This window comes from Chiloscyllium punctatum, chromosome 11 (assembly GCF_047496795.1).
Source record: "Chiloscyllium punctatum isolate Juve2018m chromosome 11, sChiPun1.3, whole genome shotgun sequence".
Taxonomy (NCBI): Eukaryota; Metazoa; Chordata; class Chondrichthyes; order Orectolobiformes; family Hemiscylliidae; genus Chiloscyllium; species Chiloscyllium punctatum.
The window spans coordinates 70138542-70163016 of record NC_092749.1 but is presented as its reverse complement, the minus strand read 5'-3'; the positions used below and the strand labels follow the sequence as shown (position 1 = coordinate 70163016).

General features: G+C 42.3%; 1 protein-coding gene across 4 annotated transcripts in view; it reads left to right on the top strand.

Moving 5' to 3' along the window:
• The window catches only part of usp34 (ubiquitin specific peptidase 34), a 367536-nt gene that overhangs the window by 168726 nt on the left and 174335 nt on the right, over window positions 1–24475 (top strand). For all 4 annotated transcript variants that reach the window (XM_072581002.1, XM_072581003.1, XM_072581001.1 and 1 more), the window contains 2 exons: window positions 3835–3957; window positions 16302–16385. In XM_072581002.1, coding sequence (XP_072437103.1) covers window positions 3835–3957; window positions 16302–16385 — 207 coding nt within the window. The remainder of the gene's footprint in view (window positions 1–3834; window positions 3958–16301; window positions 16386–24475) is intronic.

Here is a 24475-nt window from a genome sequence, read left to right as displayed (position 1 = left end):
GGTAAGAGAGGTAGGCAGCTAGGGCAGGAGTCTTTTGTGGGTATACCCATTTCAAACAGGTATGCTGTTTTGGAAAATGTAGGGGGTGATGGATTCTCAGGGGAACGTAGTACGAACAGCCAAGTTTCTGGTATTGAGACTGGCTCTAATGCAACGAGGGATACGTCGAGTTCCAAGAGATCGATCGTGTTAGGGATTCTCTCTAGTCTGAGGTACGGACAGACCTTTCTGTGGCCAGCAGAGAAGAAGCAGAATGGTGTGTTGTTTCTCTGGTGCCAGGATCTGGGATGTCTCCGAGAGGGTGCAGAATGTTCTCACGGGGGAGAGGGGCCAGCAGGAGGTCATTGTCCACATTGGAACCAACAACATAGGAAGGGAAAAGGTTGAGACTCTGAAGGGAGATTACAGAGAGTTAGGCAGAAATTTAAAAAGGAGGCCCCCTCAAGGGTAGTAATATCTGGATTACTCCCAGTGCTACCAGCTAGTGAGGGCAGGAATAGGAGGATAGAGCAGATGAATGCATGGCTGAGGAGCTGGTGTATGGGAGAAGGATTCACATTTCTGGATCATTGGAATCTGTTTTGGGGTAGAAGTGACCTGTACAAGAAGGACGGATTGCACCTAAATTGGAAGGGGACTAATATACTGGCAGGGAGATTTGCTAGAACTGCTTGGGAGGATTTAAACTAGTAAGGAGGGGGGGGGGGGGGGTGGGGGGGGGGAGGTGTGACCCAGGGAGATAGTGAGGAAAGAGATTGATCTGAGACGGGTACAGCCGAGAACAGCCGTGAGTCAGTCAGGGACAAGGTAGGACTAATAAATTAAACTGCATTTATTTCAATGTAAGGGGCCTAACAGGGAAGGCAGATGAACTCGGGGCCTGGTTAGGAACATGGGACTGGGATATCATAGCAATTACTAAAACATGGCTCAGGGATGGGCAGGACTGGCAGCTTAATGTTCCAGGATACAAATGCTACAGAAAGGATAGAAAGGGAGGCAAACGAGGAGGGGGAGTGGCGCTCTTGATACGGGATAGCATTACAGCTGTGCTGGGGGAGGATGTTCCTGGAAATACATCCAGGGACGTTATTTGGTTGGAACTGAGAAATAAGAAAGGGATGATCACCTTATTGGAATTGTATTATAGACCCCCCAATAGTCAGAGGGAAATTGAGAAACAAATTTGTGAGGAGATCTCAGCTATCTGTAAGAATAGTATAGTGGTTATGGTAAGGGATTTTAACTTTCCAAACATCAACTGGGACTGCCATAGTGTTAAAGGTTTAGATGGAGAGGAATTTTTTAAGTGTGTACCAGACAATTTTCTGATTCAGTATGTGGATGTACCTATGAGTGAAGGTGCAAAACCTGACCTACTCTTGGGAAATAAAGCAGGGCAGGTGACTGAGGTGTCTGTGGGGGAGCACTTTGGGGCCAGCGACCATAATTTTATTCGTTTTAAAATCATGATGGAAAAGGATAGACCAGATCTAAACGTTGAAGTTGTAAATTGCAGAAAGGCCAATTTTGATTGTATTAGGCAAGAACTTTCAAAAGCTGATTGGAGATGTTCGCAGGTAAAGGGACGGCTGGAAAATGGGAAGCCTTCAGAAATGAGATAACAAGAATCCAGAGAAAGTATATTCCTGTCAGGGTGAAAGGGAAGGCTGGATGACTAAAGAAGTTGAGGTTTGGTTAAGAAAAAGAAGGAAGCATATGTCAGGTATAGAAAGGACAGATCGAGTGAATCCTTAGAGTCACTCTAAGTAGGAGTATACTTAAGAGGGGAAATCAGGAGGGCAAAAAGGGGACACGAGATAGCTTTGGCAAATAGAATTAAGGAGAATCCAAAGGGTTTTTACAAATATATTAAGGACAAAAGGATAACTAGGGAGAGAAAAGGGCCCCTCAAAGATCAGCAAGGTGGCCTTTGTGTGGAGCCACAGAAAATGGGGGCAATACTAAATGAATATTTTGCATCAGTATTTACTGTGGAAAGGGATAAGGAAGATATAGACTGTAGGGAAATAGATGGTGACATCTTGCAAAATGTCCAGATTACAGAGGAGGAAGTGCTGGATGTCTTGAAACGGTTAAAAGTGGATAAATCCCCAGGAGCTGATCAGGTGTACCCGAGAACTCTGTGGGAAGTTAGAGAAGTGATTGCTGGGCCTCTTGCTGAGATATTTGTATCATCGATAGTCACAGGTGAGATGCCGGAAGACTGGAGGTTGGCTAACGTGGAGCCACTGTTTAAGGAGGGTGGTAAGGACAAGCCAGGGAACTATAGACCGGTGAGCCTGACCTCAGTGGTGGGCAAGTTGTTGGAGGGAATCCTGAGGGACAGGATGTACATGTATTTGGAAAGGCAAGGACTGATTCGGGATAGTCAACATGGCTTTGTGCGTGGGAAATCATGTCTCACAAACTTGATTAAGTTTTTTGAAGAAGTAACAAAGAAGATTGATGAGGGCAGAGTAGTAGATGTGATCTATATGGACTTCAGTAATGCGTTCGACAAGGTTGTTCATGGGAGACTGATTAGCAAGGTTAGATCTCCAGGAGTACAGGGAGAATTAGCCATTTGGATACAGAACTGGCTGAAATGTAGAAGACAGATGGTGGTGGTGGAGGGTTGTTTTTCAGACTGGAGACCTATGACCAGTGGAGTGCCACAAGGATCGGTACTATGTCCTCTACCTTTTGTCATTTACATAAATAATTTGGATGCGAGCATAAGAGGTACAGTTAGTAAGTTTGCAGATGACATCAAAATTGGAGGTGTAGTGGACAGTGAAGAAGGTTACCTCAGATTACAACAGGATTTGGACCAGATAGGCCCATGGGCTGAGAAGTGGCTGATGGAGTTTAATTCAGTTAAATGCGAGGTGCTGCATTTTGGGAAAGCAAATCTTAGCAGGACCTATACACTTAATGGTAAGGTCCGAGGGAGTGTTGCTGAACAAAGGGACCTTGGAGTGCAGGTTCATAGCTCCTTGAAAGTGGGGTCGCAGGTAGATAGGATAGTGAAGGTGGTGTTTGGTATGCTTGCCTTTATTGGTCAGAGTATTGAGTACAGGAGTTGGGAGGTCATGTTGCGGCTGTACAGGACATTGGTTAGGCCACTGTTGGAATATTGTGTGCAATTCTGGTCTCCTTCCTATCGGAAAGATGTTGTGAAACTTGAAAGGGTTCAGAAAAGCTTTACAAGGTTGGAGGATCTGAGCTACAGAGAGAGGCTGATCAGGCTGGGGTTGTTTTCCCTGGAGTGTCGGAGGCTGAGGGGTGACCTTAGAGGTTTACGAAATTGAGGGGCATGAATAGGATAAATAGACAAAGTCTTTTCCCTGGGGTTCCGGAGTCCAGAACTAGAGGGCATAGGGTTAGGGTGAGAGGGGAAAGATATAAAAGAGACCTAAGGGGCAACTTTTTCACGCAGAGGGTGGTACGTGTATGGAATGAGCTCCCAGAGGATGTGGTGGAGGCTGGTTCAATTGCAACATTGAAGAGGCATCTGGATGGGTATATGAATAGGAAGGGTTTGGAGGGATATGGGCCGGGTGCTGGCAGGTGGGACTAGATTGGGTTGGGATACCTGGTCGGCATGGACGGGTTGGACCGAAGGGTCTGTTTCCATGCTGTACATCTCTATGACTCAATATGTGAGATTGTTTGAATTGTATTGTTTCGTGCCTATCTTTTAAAATTGCAAACCAGTTCAGACCGGAAAGCTGAAATTATTCAATCCTCTTTGCTGACATTTTTATTTTGTGTATGGTTAGATATTTTTGTAGTTTTGAACATCGTTCTTCAAATATGTTTCTGTCATAGGGCAGTGATGTACTTTGTTGGAAAGATTTACTTCGACTAAAAAGTCCTCATAAACTCCTGTATGCCCTAGAAATTATTGAGGCTTTGGGAAAACCTAACAGGAGAATAAGAAGAGCATCAACGGTAATTGATAAATTTGTTTACTTCATTTAATTCTTATTTTGGAAATATGTGACAAGAGTTATGACTAAGAAAATGTAGTTTTACATGGTTTTGAAAGTGATTTATATTTTAAAAATTCTGTAAAATGCCGTAGCTGGTCACTGTTATGAAACTTCTCTTCATAGACACTGCCTTTTCTGTTCAGTGTTTTTCAGTATTTTATTTTAATTTCAGATTTCTGTCTTCTGAAGCACATTGTGTATTTTTCACTGAGTATTTAACCTTGGTTATCTCGATCTTTTGCTGATGACATTTCTTTTGCATGTTTAATTTTTTTTTGTCGATGTACAAATGTTTGCTATGGTGAAGGTTTTCAGTTATGGGAAGTAAGACTTTTTTAAATGCCAGCTTGCTTCACCAAACCAAATCTGTCAGTCACCAGAGTATCTACCACTGTGTTGGCACACCTCATTTTATATAATCTTGATAAAACTCTTGTCCTGGAAACTGATTATGTGGATCAACAAGAAAACACTTGCATCTGTGAAATGCCTGGAATATAAGAAGAAATGTGCCTTGTATGTGTCAAATGTGGAATTGAAAAGGTACTGTTTTAATCCATCTATTCACTTCATAGCCAAATGTATCTCAATTTCAGTCTGAATACACTCAGTAATGCGCATCTCCATAGCTCATATGAGAGAATTCAAAAGGTTTAAGAACATAAGAAATAGGAGCAGGAGTAGGCCATCTGACCCATCCAACCTTTTCCACCATTCAGTAAAATCATGGCTGATCTTTTTGTGGACTCAGCTCCACTTACCCACTTGCTCCAAGTCACCCTTCATTCCTTTACTGTTCAAAAATCTGTCTTTGCCTTAAAAACATTCACCGAGGTGGCTTCAACTACTTCAGTGGGCAGGGAATTCCACAGATTCACAACCGTTTGGGTGAAGAAGTTCCTGCTCAACTCAGACCTAAATCTGCTCCCCCTTTATTTTGAGGCTATGTCTCCTTGTTCCAGTTTCACCTTCCTGTAGAAACAGCCATTCCGTCTGTTTCCTTCATAATTTTTTGCGTTTCTATAAGATTCCCACCTCATCCTTCTAAATTCCAGTGAGTACAGTCCCAGTCTATTTAATCTGTCCTCATAAAGCATCTTTCTCATTTCTGGAATCAATCTAATATACGACCTCTGCACCCTTCTGGTGCTAGTACATGCTTACTTGAGCGAGGAGACCAAAACTGTATACCATACTCCCAGGTGTGGCCTCACCCGCATCCTATACAGCTGCAGCATAACCTCACTATTTTTAACGTCCATTCCCCTAGCAATGACTGACAATATTCCAATTGCTGTCCTAATTACCTGCTGTACTTGGAAACCAACATTTTGTGATTCATGCACAAGGACACCCAAGTCCTTCTGTACAGCAGCATGCTACAATTTTTCACCATTTAAATAATAGTCCATTTTGCTGTAATTCCTACCAAAATTGATGACCTCACATTTACCAACATGTACCAGTCCCTTGCCCACTCACTTAACCTATCTATATTACTTTGCTCTCACACTCATTTTGGTGTCATCTGCGAACACTATACTTCGTTCCCAAATCTAAATCATTTATGTTAATTGCAAACAATTGGGGTCCCAACACTGATCCCTGAGGCACATCACTAGCCAATGATCATCAACCAATAAAGATTAGATGAGATTACTTAGTGTGGAAACAGGCCCTTCGGCCCAACAAGTCCACACCAACCCGCCAAAGCGCAACCCACCTGGACCCATTCCCCTACATTTACCCCTTCACCTAACTCTATGGACAATTTAGCATGGCCAATTCGCCCAACCTACACATTTTTGGATTGTGGGAGGAAACCGGAGCACCTGGAGGAAACCCACACAGACACGGGAGAATGTACAAATTCCGCACAGAGAGTCGCCTGAGGCGGGAATTGAACCCAGGTCTCTGGCGCTGTGAGGCAGCAGTGCTAACCACTGTGCCGCCCACAAAAACACCTATTTATCCCCACTCTTTGCATGGATAGTAGATTGATTAACTAAGAGAAAGCAAACACATTAACCATACTGCCGTGCACCTTTATCTTATGCAGCAGCCTTTTGTGTGGCACCTTTGTTGAATGCCTTCTGGAAATCCAAAAGTGCTCCATCCACCGGTTCCCCATTGTCCACCGTGAGCATAATTTCCTCAAATAATTCCAGTAAATTAGTGAAATATGACCTGCCTTTCGTGAACCAATGCTGTGCCTGTTCAATGGGGCAGTTTCTATCTCTATCTCTTACTATTTTTTCTGATTATAGATTCAACAAGTTAAGCTCAGGGGCCTATAGTTACCTGCCTTTTGTTCTACCTCCTTTCGTAAACAATGACATCGCATTTGTTGTTTTCCGATTGACCAGACCTGCCCTCCAGTCCGCCTAATTTTGGTACCTTACCAGGAGTGTATCTGCTAGTTCCCCTATCATTTCTATTAGTACCCTGGGATGCATTCCATCAAGGCCAGGAGACATCTGCCTTTAGCTCCATTAGCTTGCCCAATGATGCCTTTTTAGTGGTGATAATAGTTTCTAGTTTGTCATCAATTATTGGCATGTTACACTTCCACTGTGAAGACGGACACACAATATTTGTTTTAATACCTTGGCCAATGCCTTATTTCCCAGTTTAAATCCCCCTTCTCATCCTCTAAGGGATCAATGTTTACCTTAGCCACTTTTTTTCATTTTATATATTTATAGGAACTTTTGCTATCTGTTTTTATATTCTAAGCTAGTTTGCTCTCATAATCCATCTTACTTTTCTTTATAGCTTTTTTCTGTGGCTTTCTGTTGACCTTGAAATATTTCCCAATCCCCTAGTTTCCCCCTAATCTCTGCCAGTTTGTATGCATTTGCTTTTCAGTTTGATACCGTCCTTTATTTTCTTCATTATCCATGACTGATTTTCCTTTTCCCTACAATTATTCCCTCTCACTAGTATTTCCTTTTGCTGAGCACTGTGAAAAATCACTTTGACAAATCACTTTGGCAGTCCTCCGCTGTTCCTCAATTGTCCCACCATATGATCTTTTTGCTCCCAGTCTATCATAGCCAACTCCTCCCTACGTTGTCTCCTTTGTTTAAGCACAAGACACTGGTACTTGATCTTACTTCTCACCATCCATCAATATTTTAAATTCAGTCACACTGTGATTGCTCCTACTGAGAGGATCCGTAATCATGAGATCATTACTTATTCCTGTCTCATTACACAGGACCCGATCAAGGATAGCATGCTCCCATTGTAGGTTTCATTGCATACTGTTTGAGGAAACCATTGCCGATACACTCTATAAACAACTCCTTATGGCTGCCTTGACCAACTTGGTTTGACCAATCAATATGTAGATTGATTGACAATCAATCTAATTGTCGTACCATTTCTACATGCATTGATTGATTATTTCTTTGTTTATTGCCCACCCCACCAAAATGATGCTATTTGGGTGCCTATAGACTGCATCTATCATTGACTTTGTCACCTTACTATTTCTAATTTCCATCCACATTTGATTCGACCTTTTTCTCTATATCATCTCTCACTGCCACTATTAAATATTAGAGCAACACTAGATTAGATTAGATTACTTAGTGTGGAAACAGACCCTTCGGCCCAACAAGTCCACACCGACCCGCCGAAGCGTATACCACCCAGACCCATACTCCTACATTTACCCCTTCACCTAACTCTACGGGCAATTTAGCATGGCCAATTCACCTAACCTGCACATTTTTGGATTGTGGGAGGAAACCGGAGCACCCGGAGGAAACCCACGCAGACACTGGGAGAATGTGCAAACTCCACACAGAGAGCCTGAGGCGGGAATTGAACCCGGGTCTTTGGCGCTGTGAGGCAGCAGTGCTAACCACAGTGCCACCGTGCCACCCATTACCTCTCTATCCTTCCTGTCTGTCTTTCCACATAGTCTGATGCCCCTGGATATTTAACTCCTAGTTGTAACTGCACTGCAGCCATGTCTCTAATGGCCAGCAAATCAGACCCATTTGCAATGATTTGTGCTATCAAATGGTTTGGATGCTGTGAACATTCAGGTAAAATGCTGAATACTAGTTTTGATACCTTTTTTTTATTGTATCCTAACACCTCCACCAGAAAAACCTTTGTTTTCAAACATTCTCACTTCTTCTGCCATGGTATGGTTTCCAGTCATCTTTGTGCTACACTGCACAGCTGCTTCCTGATTTTTATTTACTGTCTTGATTTGCTTTTTCCTGAAGCGCTCACTCACTCTAGCTAACTCATATCTTCCCCTTAGATTCCGATCCTCCTGCCAAACGAATTTCAAGTCCATCCCACAGTGCTAGCAAAACTATCTGCAAGAATATTGGTCCTGTAACTATTTGGGTGAAGACCACTCTTGAACAGGTTCCACCTTCCCCAGAAACTGTCCCACTTATTTAGAAATCTAAAGCTTTCCCTTCTCAGTCATTTATTAAATTGTCCAATTGCCAATTCTTACCTCTGCCATGTATTAGTGAGGCTAATAATCTGGAGAATGAAAGCCAGGACCTCAAAGGTAGCAATCTGGCTCTTAAGTCCCTAAACCTTCAGGACTTCATCCCTCTTCTTATGTATATTGTTGGTACCAAAGTGTACCACAACTAGTAGCTCGTTCTCTCTTCCCCCAAATGCCCTGCAGCTACTCATTAAACTGCAGGGACCCTTGCACCCAAGAGGCACCACACTATCCTGTTGTCATTAGAGCGGCTGCAGAAGCACCTCTGCTTCCCTGAGGATTTAGTCTCCTATCACTGTAGCTCCTAACTGCCTTTTTCTGTCCCCTCTGTGCAGCTGAGCAACTCGCAGTGCTGTGGGTTTTGCTTTGGCTTCAATTCCCTGAGTATTATCACCATCGCTAGAACTCAACACAGTACAAACTGGCTATTGGGATGGCCTTAAGGGACTACTACACTACTTGCCTCGTGTTATTATTGAATGCAATGGTCACCCATTCCCTATCCTCCTGCATCCTTTTATTCTGTGTGGTGACCACCACCTTTACATGCTATCAACCTAACTGTCATTCTTTTGGATGCTCCTCAGTGCCTCCAGACCTCGCTCATGCTCCATAGCCCAGCACCCGAGTTGGCGGTACTGACAGCACCACCTTATGTTGCTCATCGATGCAATCAGCATCCAAGAACTCCCACATGTTCGGGTGGAGCGTGCTGCTTGAACCCAAAAATTACCTACTTTAAAAAAAAAGAATTATCACTAACACACAGTAACAGTTAACTGGTAGGTTATTTAATTAGAATATAAAGTTAGAGTTATACTCACCCATCAAATAGCTAATCACTTTCTGGCTTGTCGATGACATCATTCTGGGATCTTGCCCTTCCTCTCATCAGAAGCTGTTTAGCCCCTTAGTGGTTCCTGAATCTCTGGCCTTCGACTGTTCCCGGCTCCAAGGAAATTTCCTGTATGACTAGGTCTGAAAACCACACTGCACTAGATCTCTAGCCCTTACCGGTTCCTGAGTCTCCGCCTTGTAACTGCTGTCAGCTCTGAGCAATGTCTTGTTGCAACTTTTTAAAAAAAGATTAATGTACATAATATAGAAGATAGGAGCCCCAAGTGCTGTGTGTAACTGCCTCTTGAATACTTTCAATATTTTGGCATCAACTACTTCTTAAAATCCTGATCAAATTTTATTTGTCTCTGAGATCTCCATTTGTCTGAACTCCAGCAAAAACAATCCTAATCTAGTCAATCTCTCCTCATACGTGAGTCTCACCATCCCCAAAATCAGCCTGGTAAACCTTTGCTGCATTCCCTTGAGAGCAAGACCATCCTTCCTCAGAAAAGTAGACCAAAACTGCACGCAATATTTTAGATGTGGCCTCACCAAGACCCTGTATAACTGCAAAGGTACATCCCTGCCCCTGTACTCGAAACCTCTCCCAATGAAGGTCAATATACAATTTGCTGCCTGCTGCACCTGCATGCCTACCTTTAGCATCTGGTGCACACGGACACCCAGGTCCTGCTGCACACTCCCCTCTCCCAATTTACAATCATTTCAGGTAGTTATCTGCTGCTGCCTTTTTGCCTCCACAGTGAAAAGCCTCACATTTATCCAAATTATATTGCATCTGCCATTGATTTACCCGCTCGCCCAACCCATCTAGTTCATGTTGAAGGATCTCCCCATCCGTGTCATAGTATCATCTGCAAACTTTGAGATGTCACATTTTTGTTCCCTCATCCAAATCAATATTGTGAATAGCTGTTGTCCTAGCAACGATCCCTGTGGCACCCCATTAGTTACTGCCTGCCAATTTGATAGGACCTATCAATTCCTACTCTTTGTTTCCTCTCTGCTAACCAGTTTTCTCTTCATCTCAGTACCCTTCCCCCAATCCCACGCACTTAATTTGTGTGCAATAATCGCTTAGGCGTCACTATGTCAAAATCTTTCTGAAAGTCCAAATATACCACATTGACTGCCCCCCCCCTTTATCAACTCTACTAATTACATCTTCACAGAATTCCAACAGATTTGTCAAGCATGATTTCCCTACATAAATCCATGCCAAGTCTTTCTGATTCTGTCACTGCTTTCTAAATACTCCACAATAAAATCCTTGATAATGGATTCAAGAATTTTCCCCACTAATGATTTTAGGCTTACCAGTCTATAATTCCCCGGTTTCTCTCTACCTTTTTTTTTAAATATTGAAGTAACATTAGCTGCAATCTGCAGAAACTCTCCTCGAGCCACTACTTTAAGTACTTTAGGATGTAGATTATTAGACCCTATGGATTTATCCACCTTCAATCCCTTCAATTTTCCCAGCACCATTCCTCTACTCATACTGATCTCCCTCAGTACTTCCCTCTCACTAAAGCTTGCATTCTTCAACATTTCTGGTATCTGATTTGTGTCTTCTTTTGTGAAGACAGAACCAAAGTATGTATTCAGTTGTTCAACCATTTCTTTGTCCCCTATTATAAATTCCCCCGTTTCTGTCTGCAGGGGGCCCTCATTTGTCTTCACTAATCTCATTCTCTTCATGTACCTATTGAAACTTTATATCCGTCTTTATGTTCTGTGCAAGCTTACTTTTATAGTGTATTTTCCCCTTCTTAAACAATTCCTTGGTCCTCCTTTGCTGAGTTTTAATTTGCTCCCAATCCTCAGACCTGTTACTTTTTTTTTGCCAATCTGTATGCTTCTTCCTTGGATCAGATACAAACTCTAATTTTGTTTGTAACCCATGGACTGGCCTCTTACCTATTTTGCTTTTATGTCGAACAGGATTAAACAGTTGTTGCAGTTCCCCCATGTTCCTTGAATATTTGCCATTGCCTATCCACTGTTATTCCTTTAAGTAGCTCTCCCCAATCACACATCTTCATAGTTTCCTTTATTAAGATTCAATACCTAGTCTCAAAAACAACTATCTCACTCTCCAACTTGATAATAAATTCTATCACATTATGATCGCTCATCCCCAAGTAGTCTAACACAGCTAGATTGCCAATGATTTCACTCTCATTACACAGTACCCAGTCTAAGATGTCCTGCTCTCTAGTTGGTTCCTCCACCTATTGGTCAAGAAAACCATCCCGTATACACTCCAAGAATACCATGTCTACGGCATTGTGACTAGTTTGATCTGCCCAAACCGTGTGCAGATTAAAATCATCCATGATCACCAATTATTCCCTTATCGCATGCATCTCTAATTTCTTGTTCAATGCAATTCCAAACATTAGCACTGCAATTTGGGGGTTTATATATGACACTCACTAATGTCTTTTGCTTCTAGGTATTTCTCATCTCAACCCATACAGCCTCCACATTGTCAGAGCTTAATATTCTTTCTCACTCTTGTGTTAATTTCCTTTTTAACCAGCAATGCCACTCCTCCACCTTTTTCCTTTTTGCCTGTCCTTCCTAAATAGTGAATATTCTGGGACATTTAGTTCCCGATTCCTGGTCACCCTGCACCCACGTCTCTGTAATCCCAATTATATTGTACCTATTTGCATCTATCTGTGCGATTAGTTCATCCACTTTATTTCAAATACTTTGTTATAATTCCTTGGTACATAAAGATATTCAGCTCTTCTGTTCCTCGCCTTTTTTTTTTTGTCTGGTAACTATCTACCACATCACTAACCTGAACTCTTACCACCTCCTTTAATTTGGGTTTTCTAATATCTCCTATAATTGATCCCTCCTCCCCCATCTATTTAGATTAAAACCCTGTCTACAGTCCTAATTATGTGATTCACTCGGACTCTGGTCCCAGCACGACTAGCTGAAGAATGACCCATCAGAACACGTCCCTTCTTCCTCAATGCTGGTGCCAATGCCCCATGAATTCAAACCCATTACTCCCACACCAATCTTTAAGCCATGCTGTGCTGATTAGCTTGTGGCTGAGATGGTAATCTAGAAATTATCATCTTTTTTGGTTCTGCTTTTTAATTTAACTCTGAGCTAACTCTCTTATATAAAACCAGGGCAGAAGTTCTGCTATGTTGTTGGTACCTAAGTGGACCATGACCATTGGATCTTTACTCTCCCACTCCAAGTTCAGCAGACCAGGTGAGATATCCCAAACCTGAGCACCAGATAGGAAACACAACCTTTGGGACTTGCAATCCTGGTCTGTGTCCCTAAATATATTATTCCCAATTATAACAATATTTCTCTACTCTTCTCTCCACCCACCCCCCCCCACCACCCCCCTCTCAAACACTTGAATGGCTCCCTGCATCATGGTGGTCTGGTCAGTTGGCTCATCCTCCCTGCAGTCCACATGGAGCACGAGTCTTGAACCATTGGATGAGGTCTGAGACTCCTGTAACTCTACCTGCCTCACTCACAGCCAACCTCTTTCCCCCTCACCCCCCCCCCCCCCCCCCCCAACCGATCACTGGATGAATTTGAGTCTGTTAGTCTAAGGGGTGTAACAGTTTCCTGCAATAGACCATCCAGATAACTCTTCCTCCTCTCAGGTATGTCACAATGTTTGAACCTCAGACTCCAGCTCATTGACTCTGAGCCGAAGTTCCTCAAGCAACCAGTATTTACTGTAGACACGGTCACTGGGAACCACAATGGGGTCCTCTAGCTCCCACATCATGCAGGGCCAACACATCACCTGACCTTCCATCTTTTTTACAATTCAAAGCTAATTAAATAAAATTAACTGTTTTCGTATCTTTGCTTATTATCTCAATCCGAATACAAGTTATAACCAATAATTGAACAAGATTAAATTAAACAGATTCAAATTCTTCTAATCATCCTAGAACTCTAGTCTCTAAGACAGCCCTCTCATCTCAAGAATCAGTTTAAACATTTGTTTCAATCTCTCTAAAGCAAAGCTATCCTTGCTTGAGTAAAGAGTCTAATACTGCACATGGTGCATTCTCATCATAGCCCTGTATAATTGCAACAAGATTTTCTTATTGTTATACTGCCAACTCCTTGCAGCGAAGGCTGACTAATATCAGTTGTTTTTCTGATTGCTTGCTCTGCCCATGTGTCAACCTTATGCTTAATGTAAAAAGGCATCCAATTCCCTTTGGATTTCAGTATTTACTCACTCATCTTTTCAGAACTAGTGGTTTTCCATTTTCTTTACCAAATTGGATAATTTCACATACTAACATTATACTTCTTCTGGCAGACCCTTGACTAGTCACTTGATTGTGGAATGTTCTTTCTCCCAATGCTACTTCGATCCTCTCCCTTACCTCTATCTCCACTATTTCACTGACTGTTAGTGCTGCTTTCTGCTGTCACCCCAAACTAGAAGATTTTGTCAACTTTGCTTGTGGTTTGCATCCATCCTGCCCTGTTTGATGTGGTCTGTCTTCAATGTTTCCCTTTCCTCCTTTTGCCTTCTTTATCTCAAGATGAGCTGTCAACCAATATCTTCTATAAGTTCGCTGATTTCCACAGATACTCTAATTGCATTGGTTCCTGTGGACATTATTTTCCATTTTTTTCAATTTCTGTCTACTGTGTCACATCTGTTCTACCAATGTCACCTTCCACACCAGTGAATCTCCTGTTTCTTGCTCCTTCCTTTACCAGGCAAACCCCTTCCCATGATCATTTCTGACTCATTTACCACAATGTTTCCCTTATCCCTTCCTCCACCCCAGAGCAACAGTAGGATTCATGTTGCCCTTACTATCTGTCTTGAAGGTGATGCTACCTCCTAATTCTATTTTTGTTTTGTGTGTCCTGTTAATTTGAATGCATTTGAATCTAAATTATTTTATAGAGCTTCTTTAAAAGGGACGTTTGTGAGTGATTGACTTGATGCCTTCCTTGCTGTTTGTGACTCATTTTAATGTTCCCAGTGATGTGGGTAAAATCACCAGTCTTGAAGTTAGAATTGGGGTTCAATGACAGAGTTTATTGCACAAGGAAATACTGGAGATCCGGGGAGAGAGAGACACCAACAGCACAGTCGTCAGCTGCGAGTCTTCTCTCGACCCGGAGCACATGTGAAGAAACTTTTAAACATCTTGTGATACAATAGGTCAGTGATGAGATTATTGCCTTTGTAACATAGTCTGTTTCTGGCAATCATTGCAGAATCGTTGATAATTTCGATACAGTCTTTGTCAGTTCCAGCGCAGCTTTTATTAATTTCCGCATGGTCTTTGTCAGTTTCAGTGTAGACATTGTCAGTTTCGATGTCTGCATGGAAATCCATTGCTGTAATAATGGACGCTAATTGCTCTTCCTGAGAAGGGCGATTACTGCAGCCCTGGCTATTAGAATTTTGTATTGAGTCTGTATCAAGCTGTGAGCATTTCTATAAGAGGTCTACGCTGGACCCAGACACTTCGGCGGGTAGTGTTCATCACTCATGTATATTCTCTCCCCACCCGCCTTAAACTAATCAAGTGGGTTGTGCGTGTATTGTGCTAGCATTCTGGTGGCCTAAGGCAGTGTCTGTATCTGCTGTGTTGTTTCTCTCCATATTGTGATCCGACGGCCATCTTGTGTGTCAAGTTGGCCAACTCATGGCTCAGCAACCATCTTGTGTGTCCGTGTGCCTAGTATCACCCTGCCCAGTGCCATCTCCCTCTTCACCGTTTTTCACATTCATTGCATTAACCCTTTGCAGTTTCTGGCAGCTGCTGAAAGACAATGGCAGCAGCAAATTCCAACTCCTACTACCACCACCACCACCAATCCACCCACTTCAGTGTACTGGAAGTGTCAGTTCCTCCATGGTACCCTTGTTCATCTATAACCTCGCCCAACATCTGCGCACTAAACTTCAGTCCTTTCATCTGCTCCTTTCCCTTGGTCTGGGTCTCCAAGCATACCATGTGAAAAAGCAATTTAATTTTAATATATTCTCAATGCAGGGAGACCAAGTGCAAATTGGATGATTTCTTTTGAGCTTTTACATTCGATTCACAAATGTAATTTTGAGTCTCTGGAGGCTTCTATTTTAATTCTCCACTGCCTTTGAATCTAGCATTCTATCCTTGACCTCCTTGATGCAATGAATTTCTATGACTTCAATGATCCTAGCCTTCTGGATTCAACATCAAGTTCGTCAACTGCGCATCCTGACTGCTGCTTCCATTTTTTTTAAAAAGATTCTGGTTATTTAACCCCGTCTACTTTCTACCTTATCATAGGTTTTTCCTTTTGTCCTTTTCTTCCTCTACCACTGCTGTCCTTTCTCTCGATGCTAGTTTAAAATTTTCTGTCATTTTGAATGGCAGCAAATCACTTCCCTGAAAGCCTAACTCTCATTTTTCACTACAGTCTGAACTGTGATTTTTTTTTTGTTTATTTTCAAGTCATTATTCTATCCAATCCTTTTCCTTTTATTGTTAAGCACTAGTGCAGTTCACTGTCCATAAGCACCATTTAATCGAAATACAGAAAATTAAGTAATTTCCAATCAAATTAAATGATACTTTTCATTCCGCTGGTTAAATTTTACTATTTGCTTATTGTAAATGACAAAATATACTCAGATTTTCTACAGAACAAACAGAAACCAAAATTGCTAGAAAAACTCAGCAACTCAAATGAACCTGAAATGCTAATTCTGCTTTCTCTCCACATGCTGCCAGACCTGCTGAGTTCTTCTCGCAATTTTTGTTTTTGTTTCTCATTTCCAACATTAGCAGTTCTTTGGTTTTTTTTAAAATATGCAGACCAAATTGTATTCTTGGCTATGTTTGGAAGTGAAAAGAGTTAAAAGGCTTTTTGGTTGCTGTCTTGTGATTATTGAATTACTGCAATTGATTATAACTCTGATTTTATTTCAGGGTAGCTACAGTGATCTATATCCTGACTCAGATGATTCAAGTGAAGATCAGATAGAAAACAGTAAAAATTCTTGGAGTTGCAAGGTTTGTTTCACATTTTTGCTAAAACTGCATGAATATAACATCATGATGTCAGCCCAGTTTGTTGGGAGGTGGAACAGGACATCAGCAAACCATACTTGTGACTGAACCTAGAGCCTAGACTCCCAACAAAAGCAGGATGATTTCTCCTGAAAAATGCTGAGAAAAAAGACACATTCTTCAGCAAAAGTTCCTAATTCATATATTGGATACTGACTGAAATTTCCTTTTTCTTCTTCAAAAGCCAATGATCCTCTGTACACTTTCAGTATGTTCTATATTTCTTAATACAGCAGGGTGAAATTATATTTAAGTGCTATTTCCCTGTCTGTTTATCTGATGTCACAAAGTTATTCCTTCAGTGCTTGAGGTGTGTGCCCCATCTTCAGCGAGTATTAAACTATTAATTTTGTGTTTGATACCCACAAAATTTGATGCATCTTAATAACCGGGATGTTTTACCATCAAGACTTCACTGGGCGGCACAGTGGCATAGTGGTTAGCACTGCTGCCTCACAGCGCCAGAGACCCAGGTTCAATTCCTGCCTCAGGCGACTGACTGTGTGGAGTTTGCACATTCTCCCCGTGTCTGTGTGGGTTTCCTCCGGGTGTTCTGGTTTCCTCCCACAGCCCAAAGATGTGCAGATCAGGTGAATTGGCCATACTAAATTGTCCATAGTGTTAGTTAAGGGGTAAATGTAGGGGTATGGGTGGTTTGCACTTCAGCGGGTCAGTGTGGACTTGTTGGGCCGAAGGGCCTGTTTCCACACTGTAGATTAGATTACTTTAATCTAAATAAGAATAAGTGATCTTTAATATTTTATAAGTTCTCTTGCGCAGTGATAATTTTCAATAATAGAATCGTAGAATCCCTGCAGTGCAGAAGCAGGCCATGCGGTCAATCAAGTTTGCATGGATCCTCCAAAGAGCATCAAAACCACCCTTCAACCCTCACCCCTATCCCTGTCCCTGGAGTCTTGCATTTCATATAGCTAGTTCATCTAACCTAAACGTATCCGGCAAATTGGCATGTCCAGTCCACCTAACCTGCACGTTTTTGGACTGTGGGAGGAAATCATACAATAGAGTCATACAGCGAGGGAACAGATCCTTTAGTCTAACCAATACATGCCGAACATAATCCCAAACTAAACTAGTTCCACCTGTCTGCTCCTGGCCCATATCTCTCCAAACCTTTCGTATTCATGTATTCATCCAAATGTCTTTTATACTTTGTAATTATACCCTCACCGGGAGGAAACCCACACGGCCGCAGGGAAATGTGCAAATTCCACGCACCCAGTGACCCAAGAGTGGAATTGAACCTGGCTCCCTGGAGCTGTGAGGCAACAGTGCTAATTTCTTTCTCTGTTAATATTTATTTAACTTCTTCATAAATCCTTCAGATCTTCAATATGGCTCATATTCTTGCCATTTGAAGTATACTTGCAATATCTTTTTAACTAAGTTACAGTACAAAATGTGTAGGGATCTTGTATTTGCTGTCTTTTTATCCATTTAATCTTTTTAGCACTGTTCCCTCTGTAGCTTCTATTTTGCCTTAATGATTTACTGCCTCATATTTTAGCACCTGCCAATTTGCTCCAGTCCTGTAATCTAATCACTGAAGTAAAGGTCAAGTTACCAACTCCCAGAGTTCATAGAGCTGCTGTCTCATTTCACAGAGACATTAGTGATGGTGAGTTTAGTCAAACAAAGGGCGAAGTTGAGAAAGTAGGACCTTCATGTTGACCTCAGCTGCTTATGAGAAGTTTGTGCTGCCCCTGTAACACAGTTGTGATTCTTGTGCCTGTCGGTTGTTAAAACCATTTTACTTGAGGAGCAAAAAATAAATCGGGTCTGAGGATGTGAAAATTTTTAAGTTGCTGCACGTGGTAACAGAATACCAAACCCACCTTGACTCTGTGGCAGATTTATTTTTCTAGACTCTGAACCAAACTGCTGCTGAAAGTACGTCTCTTAATGGAGAAACTATTTGCGTATAGAATTACTATTATTTGAGGCTGAGGCAGATCTTCCTTGGTTCCAGCCAACTTTTCAAACTAGTATAATGTTTAAAGTTGATTAAGGCTATATAACCAGTGGGAAAGTAATCTGTTAGGTTAGGGTTAAGAAATAACAGAAATATCATTGCACTGCCCAGTATGTCCTACATGGAGGAATGTCTGATGTAAGAACATTCATATTTTCAAACACAATTTCATACAAGGTTGCCGTTTTAAAGGTTAACATATGAACATTTCCTGTACTTGTGAATGACTTCTTTATATTGTCTGATTGTACATTGTGTTCTAACTTGCTTGCAAATCGACGTATGAATGGTCTCCAGAACAGAATCTATTTGCAACCAGGGGGCTGCCTGTAATGGTCATCCTCTAGTGAGAAAGATTTGGAGGAACAAATCTTCAGGGAAATTACAGAGAGGTGCATTTTCACAGAATAGTGGCGCTGGATTCTTTTAATTTTCTTAATGGAAACCGGGATGGTAATAGTGTGAAGGGTAGAGCTGCTGAAGTTTATTCAGAAGAACCTTCCAGATGAGCATGTTTTCGGCCCAAAGAACTGGGTTGCTGGTTCTGATCAGTGAGTGGTGTGAAGAGACTTAGGTGTCATAGAGTCATACAGTGCAGAACACACCCTTCGGTCCAACCTCTCCATGCCTATCACAATCCCGAACTAAACTAGTCCCACTTCCCTGCTCCTGGCCCATATCCTTCCAAACCTTTTCTGTTCATGTACTTACCCAAGTGTCTCTTAAGCATTGTAACTGTGCACACATCCACCACTTCCTCAGGAAGTTCATTCCACATGTGAACCACTCTGTATGGAGAACATTTAGGGGAAGATGATCGTTGGATTATGAAATTGAGGCTAGCTATGGAAAAGGATAAAGAGCAGCCTTAAGCAAAAAAAAATTGAAAGAGGGTCAACTGCAGTGAGGTGAGAGCAGATCTGGTTTAATTGGAATCAAAGATCAGCATTCAGCACTGTAAAGAAACAATGGGCCAACTGGAAGAGCACTTCAAGTATATTCCTGTGAGGAGCATATGGAGGATAACCAAAGCCGTGGATGACAAAATAGAAAGAGATTTTCATAAAGCATTTGATCAAGTACCACAGAACAGATTATTCAGCAAGAGTCAGTGCTAGTGTGGATACAAAACAGTTGAAACTTAAGTGTGAAGACATGCAGAATGATTGTTCTTACTAAAATCTGTGAGGAAAGGCAATATAACATAAAAGGTGCGAATCTAAATCAGGTCTGAGAACCTGTAAGGCCTGTGGGCTCTTGCACAAATTGTTGAAGGTAGCTGTGCAAGTCAGAAAAGTGATTAAAAGGCATAAGGGATTCTTAGGTTTATAAAGCAATTCATATAGTACAAAAAGTTGCAATGACTTTGATGGCTTTAACTAGAATATTGAGTCCAGTTAGCAGAGGAATGTGAAGGCTTTAGAGAGGGTATATGAACACAGTACTGTATTTTGACTCTATCAACCTACATCTTTTCTCTACAATCATTCACACTCCCTTTTGTTCTGTGACATTTGTGACTTCTAATCTCCCTCCACTTCTAATTTTCCCCTGACTTTCCCATCTGTTCTACTTGCTCTTTAGTATTTTCTACAGTATCAAACACATGGCTTTTCCACACCTCGCTTCAGTTCTGAAGTAGAGTCATAAAAACAAATTACTGCGGATGTTGGAATCTGAAACCAAAAGAGAAAATGCTGGAAAATCTCAGCAGGTCTGGCAGCATCTGTAAGGAGAGAAAAATCTGATGTTTCGAGTCTAACTGACCCTTTGTCAAAGCTATAAAAAAAGGGAGAAATAGGGAGGTATTTATACTAGGCTGAGAGAAGGAGAGTCATTGCTCCAGAAACAAAGGTAGCAATAAAGAGGTGATAATGACAGGGAGATTAGGAGCTGTGAATGATAAAGGCTGAAGCCAGTGCTATGTGACAAAATATGTGGGGGATGGGGGGGGTTGGGTGAAGCAGAGGCAAAATGGAAACAGGGGAGAAGGGTAGCAAAGGGAGAAGAGGAAAAGAAAAAGGTGCTGAGAGTAGGGAGCGAGAGAAAGAGAGACAATCAAGAAATAAGAGGTACAGAACAGTGAAAAATTTTTTTTAAATAAATAAAATTACGGAGCAGAATGAAAACTGAGGGGTCAAGATGGGATAATCATCTGAAGTTGTTGAATTCTGTCAATCAAAAGTTGGCGTGGTGTCAGAGTGGAAGAGTCGGACATCGCGCAGAGCCGTGGTAATAAGGGACTCCATAGTGCGAGGAACTGACTGGGGTTTTTGTGGCATCAGACGGGACTTAAGGATCGTGTGTTGCCTTCCTGGTGCCAGGGTTAAAGACATCACAGACAGAGTGCAGGAAATCCTCAAGGACGAAGGTGAGGAGCCAGAGGTGGTGGTACATGTCGGCACAAATGATGTCGGGAAGAAGAGGAGGAAATTACTACAGCGGGACTTCGGAGAACTAGGAAGAAGGCTGAAAAGCAGGACATCCAAGGTGGTTATCTCCGGTTTGCTTCCAGTTCCTCGGGCTGGTGAGGCCAGAAACAGGGAGATAATGGACTTGAACGTGTGGCTGGGGAACTGGTGCAGGAAGCAAGGATTTAAATTCTTGGATCACTGGGGTATGTTTTGTGGTAAGCATAAATTATACAAGAGAGACAGTTTGCATCTTAATAGGTTAGGGACCAGCATTCTGGCAGGTAGGTTTGCTACTGCAACACAGCTACGTTTAAACTAAGTAGCCGGGGGGGGGAGGGGACAAACTGGATGTTTAAGAAGGAAATTGAAGGGAAAGTTAGAACAAGGGAAGTCAAGAAAGATGACTATCAATGAAGCAGAAAACTCAAAAAGGGATCATGCTGTAAGGTTGAGTGAAATAGGAGTTGATGGGAAGGGTGACGGCAGTAACAAATTAAAAATACTATACATGAATACACGAAGCATTAGAAATAAGATGGATGAGCTTGAGGCTCTTTTGGAAATTGGCAGATACGATATTGTGGGGATAACGTAGACGTGGCTTCAAGTGGGCAGGGCCTGGGAAATGAATATTCAAGGCTGCACGTGCTATCATAATGACAGACTGACCGGCAGAGGGGGTGGGGTGGCCTTGTTGGTAAGGGATGATATTCAGTCCCTTGCGCGGGGAGACCTAGAATCAGGGGATATAGAGTCAGTATGGATAGAGCTGAGAAATTCTAAGGGTAAAAAGACCCTCTTGGGAGTTATTTACAGCCCCCCAAACAGTAGTCTGGATGTCGGATGTAAGTTGAATCAGGAGCTGAAATTGGCCTGTCGCAAAGATGTTTCTACAGTCGTTATGGGGGATTTTAACATGCAGGTAGACTGGGAGAATCAGGATGGTATTGGACCTCAAGAAAGAGACTTTGCGGAGTGCCTCCGAGATGGATTCTTAGAACAGCTGGTGCTCGAGCCTACCAGGGAGAAGGCAATTCTGGATCTGGTATTGTGCAACGAACCAGAATTGATCAGGGACCTCGACGTGAAGGAGCCATTGGGAAGTAGTGACCATAATACAATAAGCTTCAATCTTCAATTTGAGAGGGAGAGGGTACAATCGGAAGTGACAATATTTCTGTTGAATAAAGGGAACTATGGAGCTATGAGGGAGGAGTGGGCCAAAATACAATGGTGATGACAGTGGAGGAACAATGGCGAATATTTCTGGGTATAATGCAGAAGTTGCAGGATCAGTTCATTCCAAAAAAGAAGAAAGATCCTCGAAGGAGGCATGGGATGCTGTGGCTGATGAGGGAAGTTAAGAAACATATAAAGTTAAAAGAGAAAAAGTGTAACACAGCAAAGATAAGTGAGAAAACAGAGGACTGGGAAGCTTTTAAAGAACAACAGAGGATTAGTAAGAAGGAAATACGCAGAGAAAAATGAGGTACGAAGGTAAACTGGCCAAAAATATAAAGGAGGATAGTAAAAGCTTTTTTGTGTGTGAAAGGCAAAAAAATGCTTAAGACTAAAATTGGACCCTTGAAGACAGAAACAGGGGAATATATTAGGGGGAACAAAGAAATGGCAGAAGAATTGAATTGGTACTTCAGATCTGTGTTCACTGGGGAAGACACAAGCAATCTCTTGGAGGTAACAGTGGCTGAAGGACCTGAACTTACGGGAATTTATATTTGCCAGGAATTGGTGTTGGAGAGACTGTTAGGTCTGAAGGTTGATAAGTCCCCAAGGTCTGATGGTCTACATCCCAGGGTACTGAAGGAGGTGGCTCGAGAAATCGTGGATGCGTTGGTGATTATTTTCCAGAGTTCAATAGATTCAGGATCAGTTCCTGCGGATTGGAGGGTGGCTAATGTTGTACCACTTTTTAAGAAAGGTGGGAGAGAGAAAGCAGGAAATTATAGAGCTGTTAGTCTGACTTCAGTGGTGGGAAAGATGCTGGAGTCTATTATAAAGGATGAAATTGCGACACATCTGGATAGTAGTAACAGGATAGGTCAGAGTCAGCATGGATTTACGAAGGGGAAATCATGCTTGACTCATCTTCTGGAATTTTTTGAGGATGTGACTCTGAAGATGGACGAGGGAGATCCAGTAGATGTAGTGTACCTGACTTTCATAAAGCTTTTGATAAAGTCCCACATAGGAGGTTAGTGAGCAAAATTAGGGCGCATGGTATTGGGGGCAAAGTACTAGATTGGACTGAAAGTTTGTTGGCTGATAGGAAACAAAGTAGTGATAAACGGCTCTATTTCGGAATGGCAGGCAGTGACCAGTGGGGTACCGCAGGGATCAGTGCTGGAACCGCAGCTTTTTACAATATATATTAATAATATAGAAGATGGTATTAGTCATACCATTAGCAAATTTGCTGATGATACAAAGCTGGGTGGCAGGGTGAAATGTGAGGAGGATGTTAGTAGATTACAGGGTGACCTGGACAGGTTAGGTGAGTGGTCAGATGCATGGCAAATGCAGTTTAATGTGGATAAATGTATGGTTATCCACTTTGGTGGCAAGAACAGGAAGGCAGATTACTACCTAAATGGAATCAATACAGGTAAAGGGGCAGTACAAAGAGATCTGTGTGTTCTTGTACACTAGTCAATGAAGGTAAGCATGCAGGTACAGCAGGTAGTGAAGAAGGCTAATAGCATGCTGGCCTTCATAGCAGGAGGGATTGAGTATAGAAGCAAAGAGGTTCTTCTGCAGCTGTACAGGGTCCTGGTGAGACCACACCTGGAGTACTGTGTGCAGTTCTGGTCTCCAAATTTGAGGAAAGACATTCTGGCTATTGAGGGAGTGCAGCGTAGGTTCACGAGATCAATTCCTGGAATGGCAGGACTACCTTACGCTGAAAGACTGGAGCGACTGGGCTTGTATACCTTGAGTTTAGAAGACTGAGAGGGGATCTGATGAAGACGTATAAGATTATTAAAGGGTTGGACATTCTGGAGGCAGGAAACATGTTTCCGCTGATGGGTGAGTGCTGAACCAGAGGACACCACTTAAAAATACGGGGTAGACCATTTAGAACAGAGATGAGGAGAAACTTCTTCACCCAGAGAGTGGTGGCTGTGTGGAATGCTCTGCCCCAGAGGGCAGTGGAGGCCCAGTCTCTGGATTAATTTAAGAAAGAGTTGGATAGAGCTCTCAAGGATAGTGGAATCAAGGGTTATGGAGATAAGGCAGGAACAGGATACTGATTAAGGATCGTCAGCCATGATCATATTGAATGGCTGTGCAGGCTCGAAGGGCAGAATGGCCTACTCCTGCACCTATTGTCTATTGTCTAATGTCTATCTATTGTCTAATTCAGTGTTGAGACCGGCTCGCTGTAAAGTGCCTAGTTGGAAGATGAGATGCTGTTCCTCCAGTTTGCGTTGAGCTTCACTGGAACATTGCAGCAGGCCAAGGACAGACATGTGGGCATGGGAGCAGGATTGTGTTGAAGTGGCAAGCCATGGGAAACTCTGGTACTTGATTGCGTACAGACCAAAGGTTCACTCTTTGGTGAACCAGCAAAGTGATCACCCAGTTGGCGTTTTGTGTCTCCAATGTAG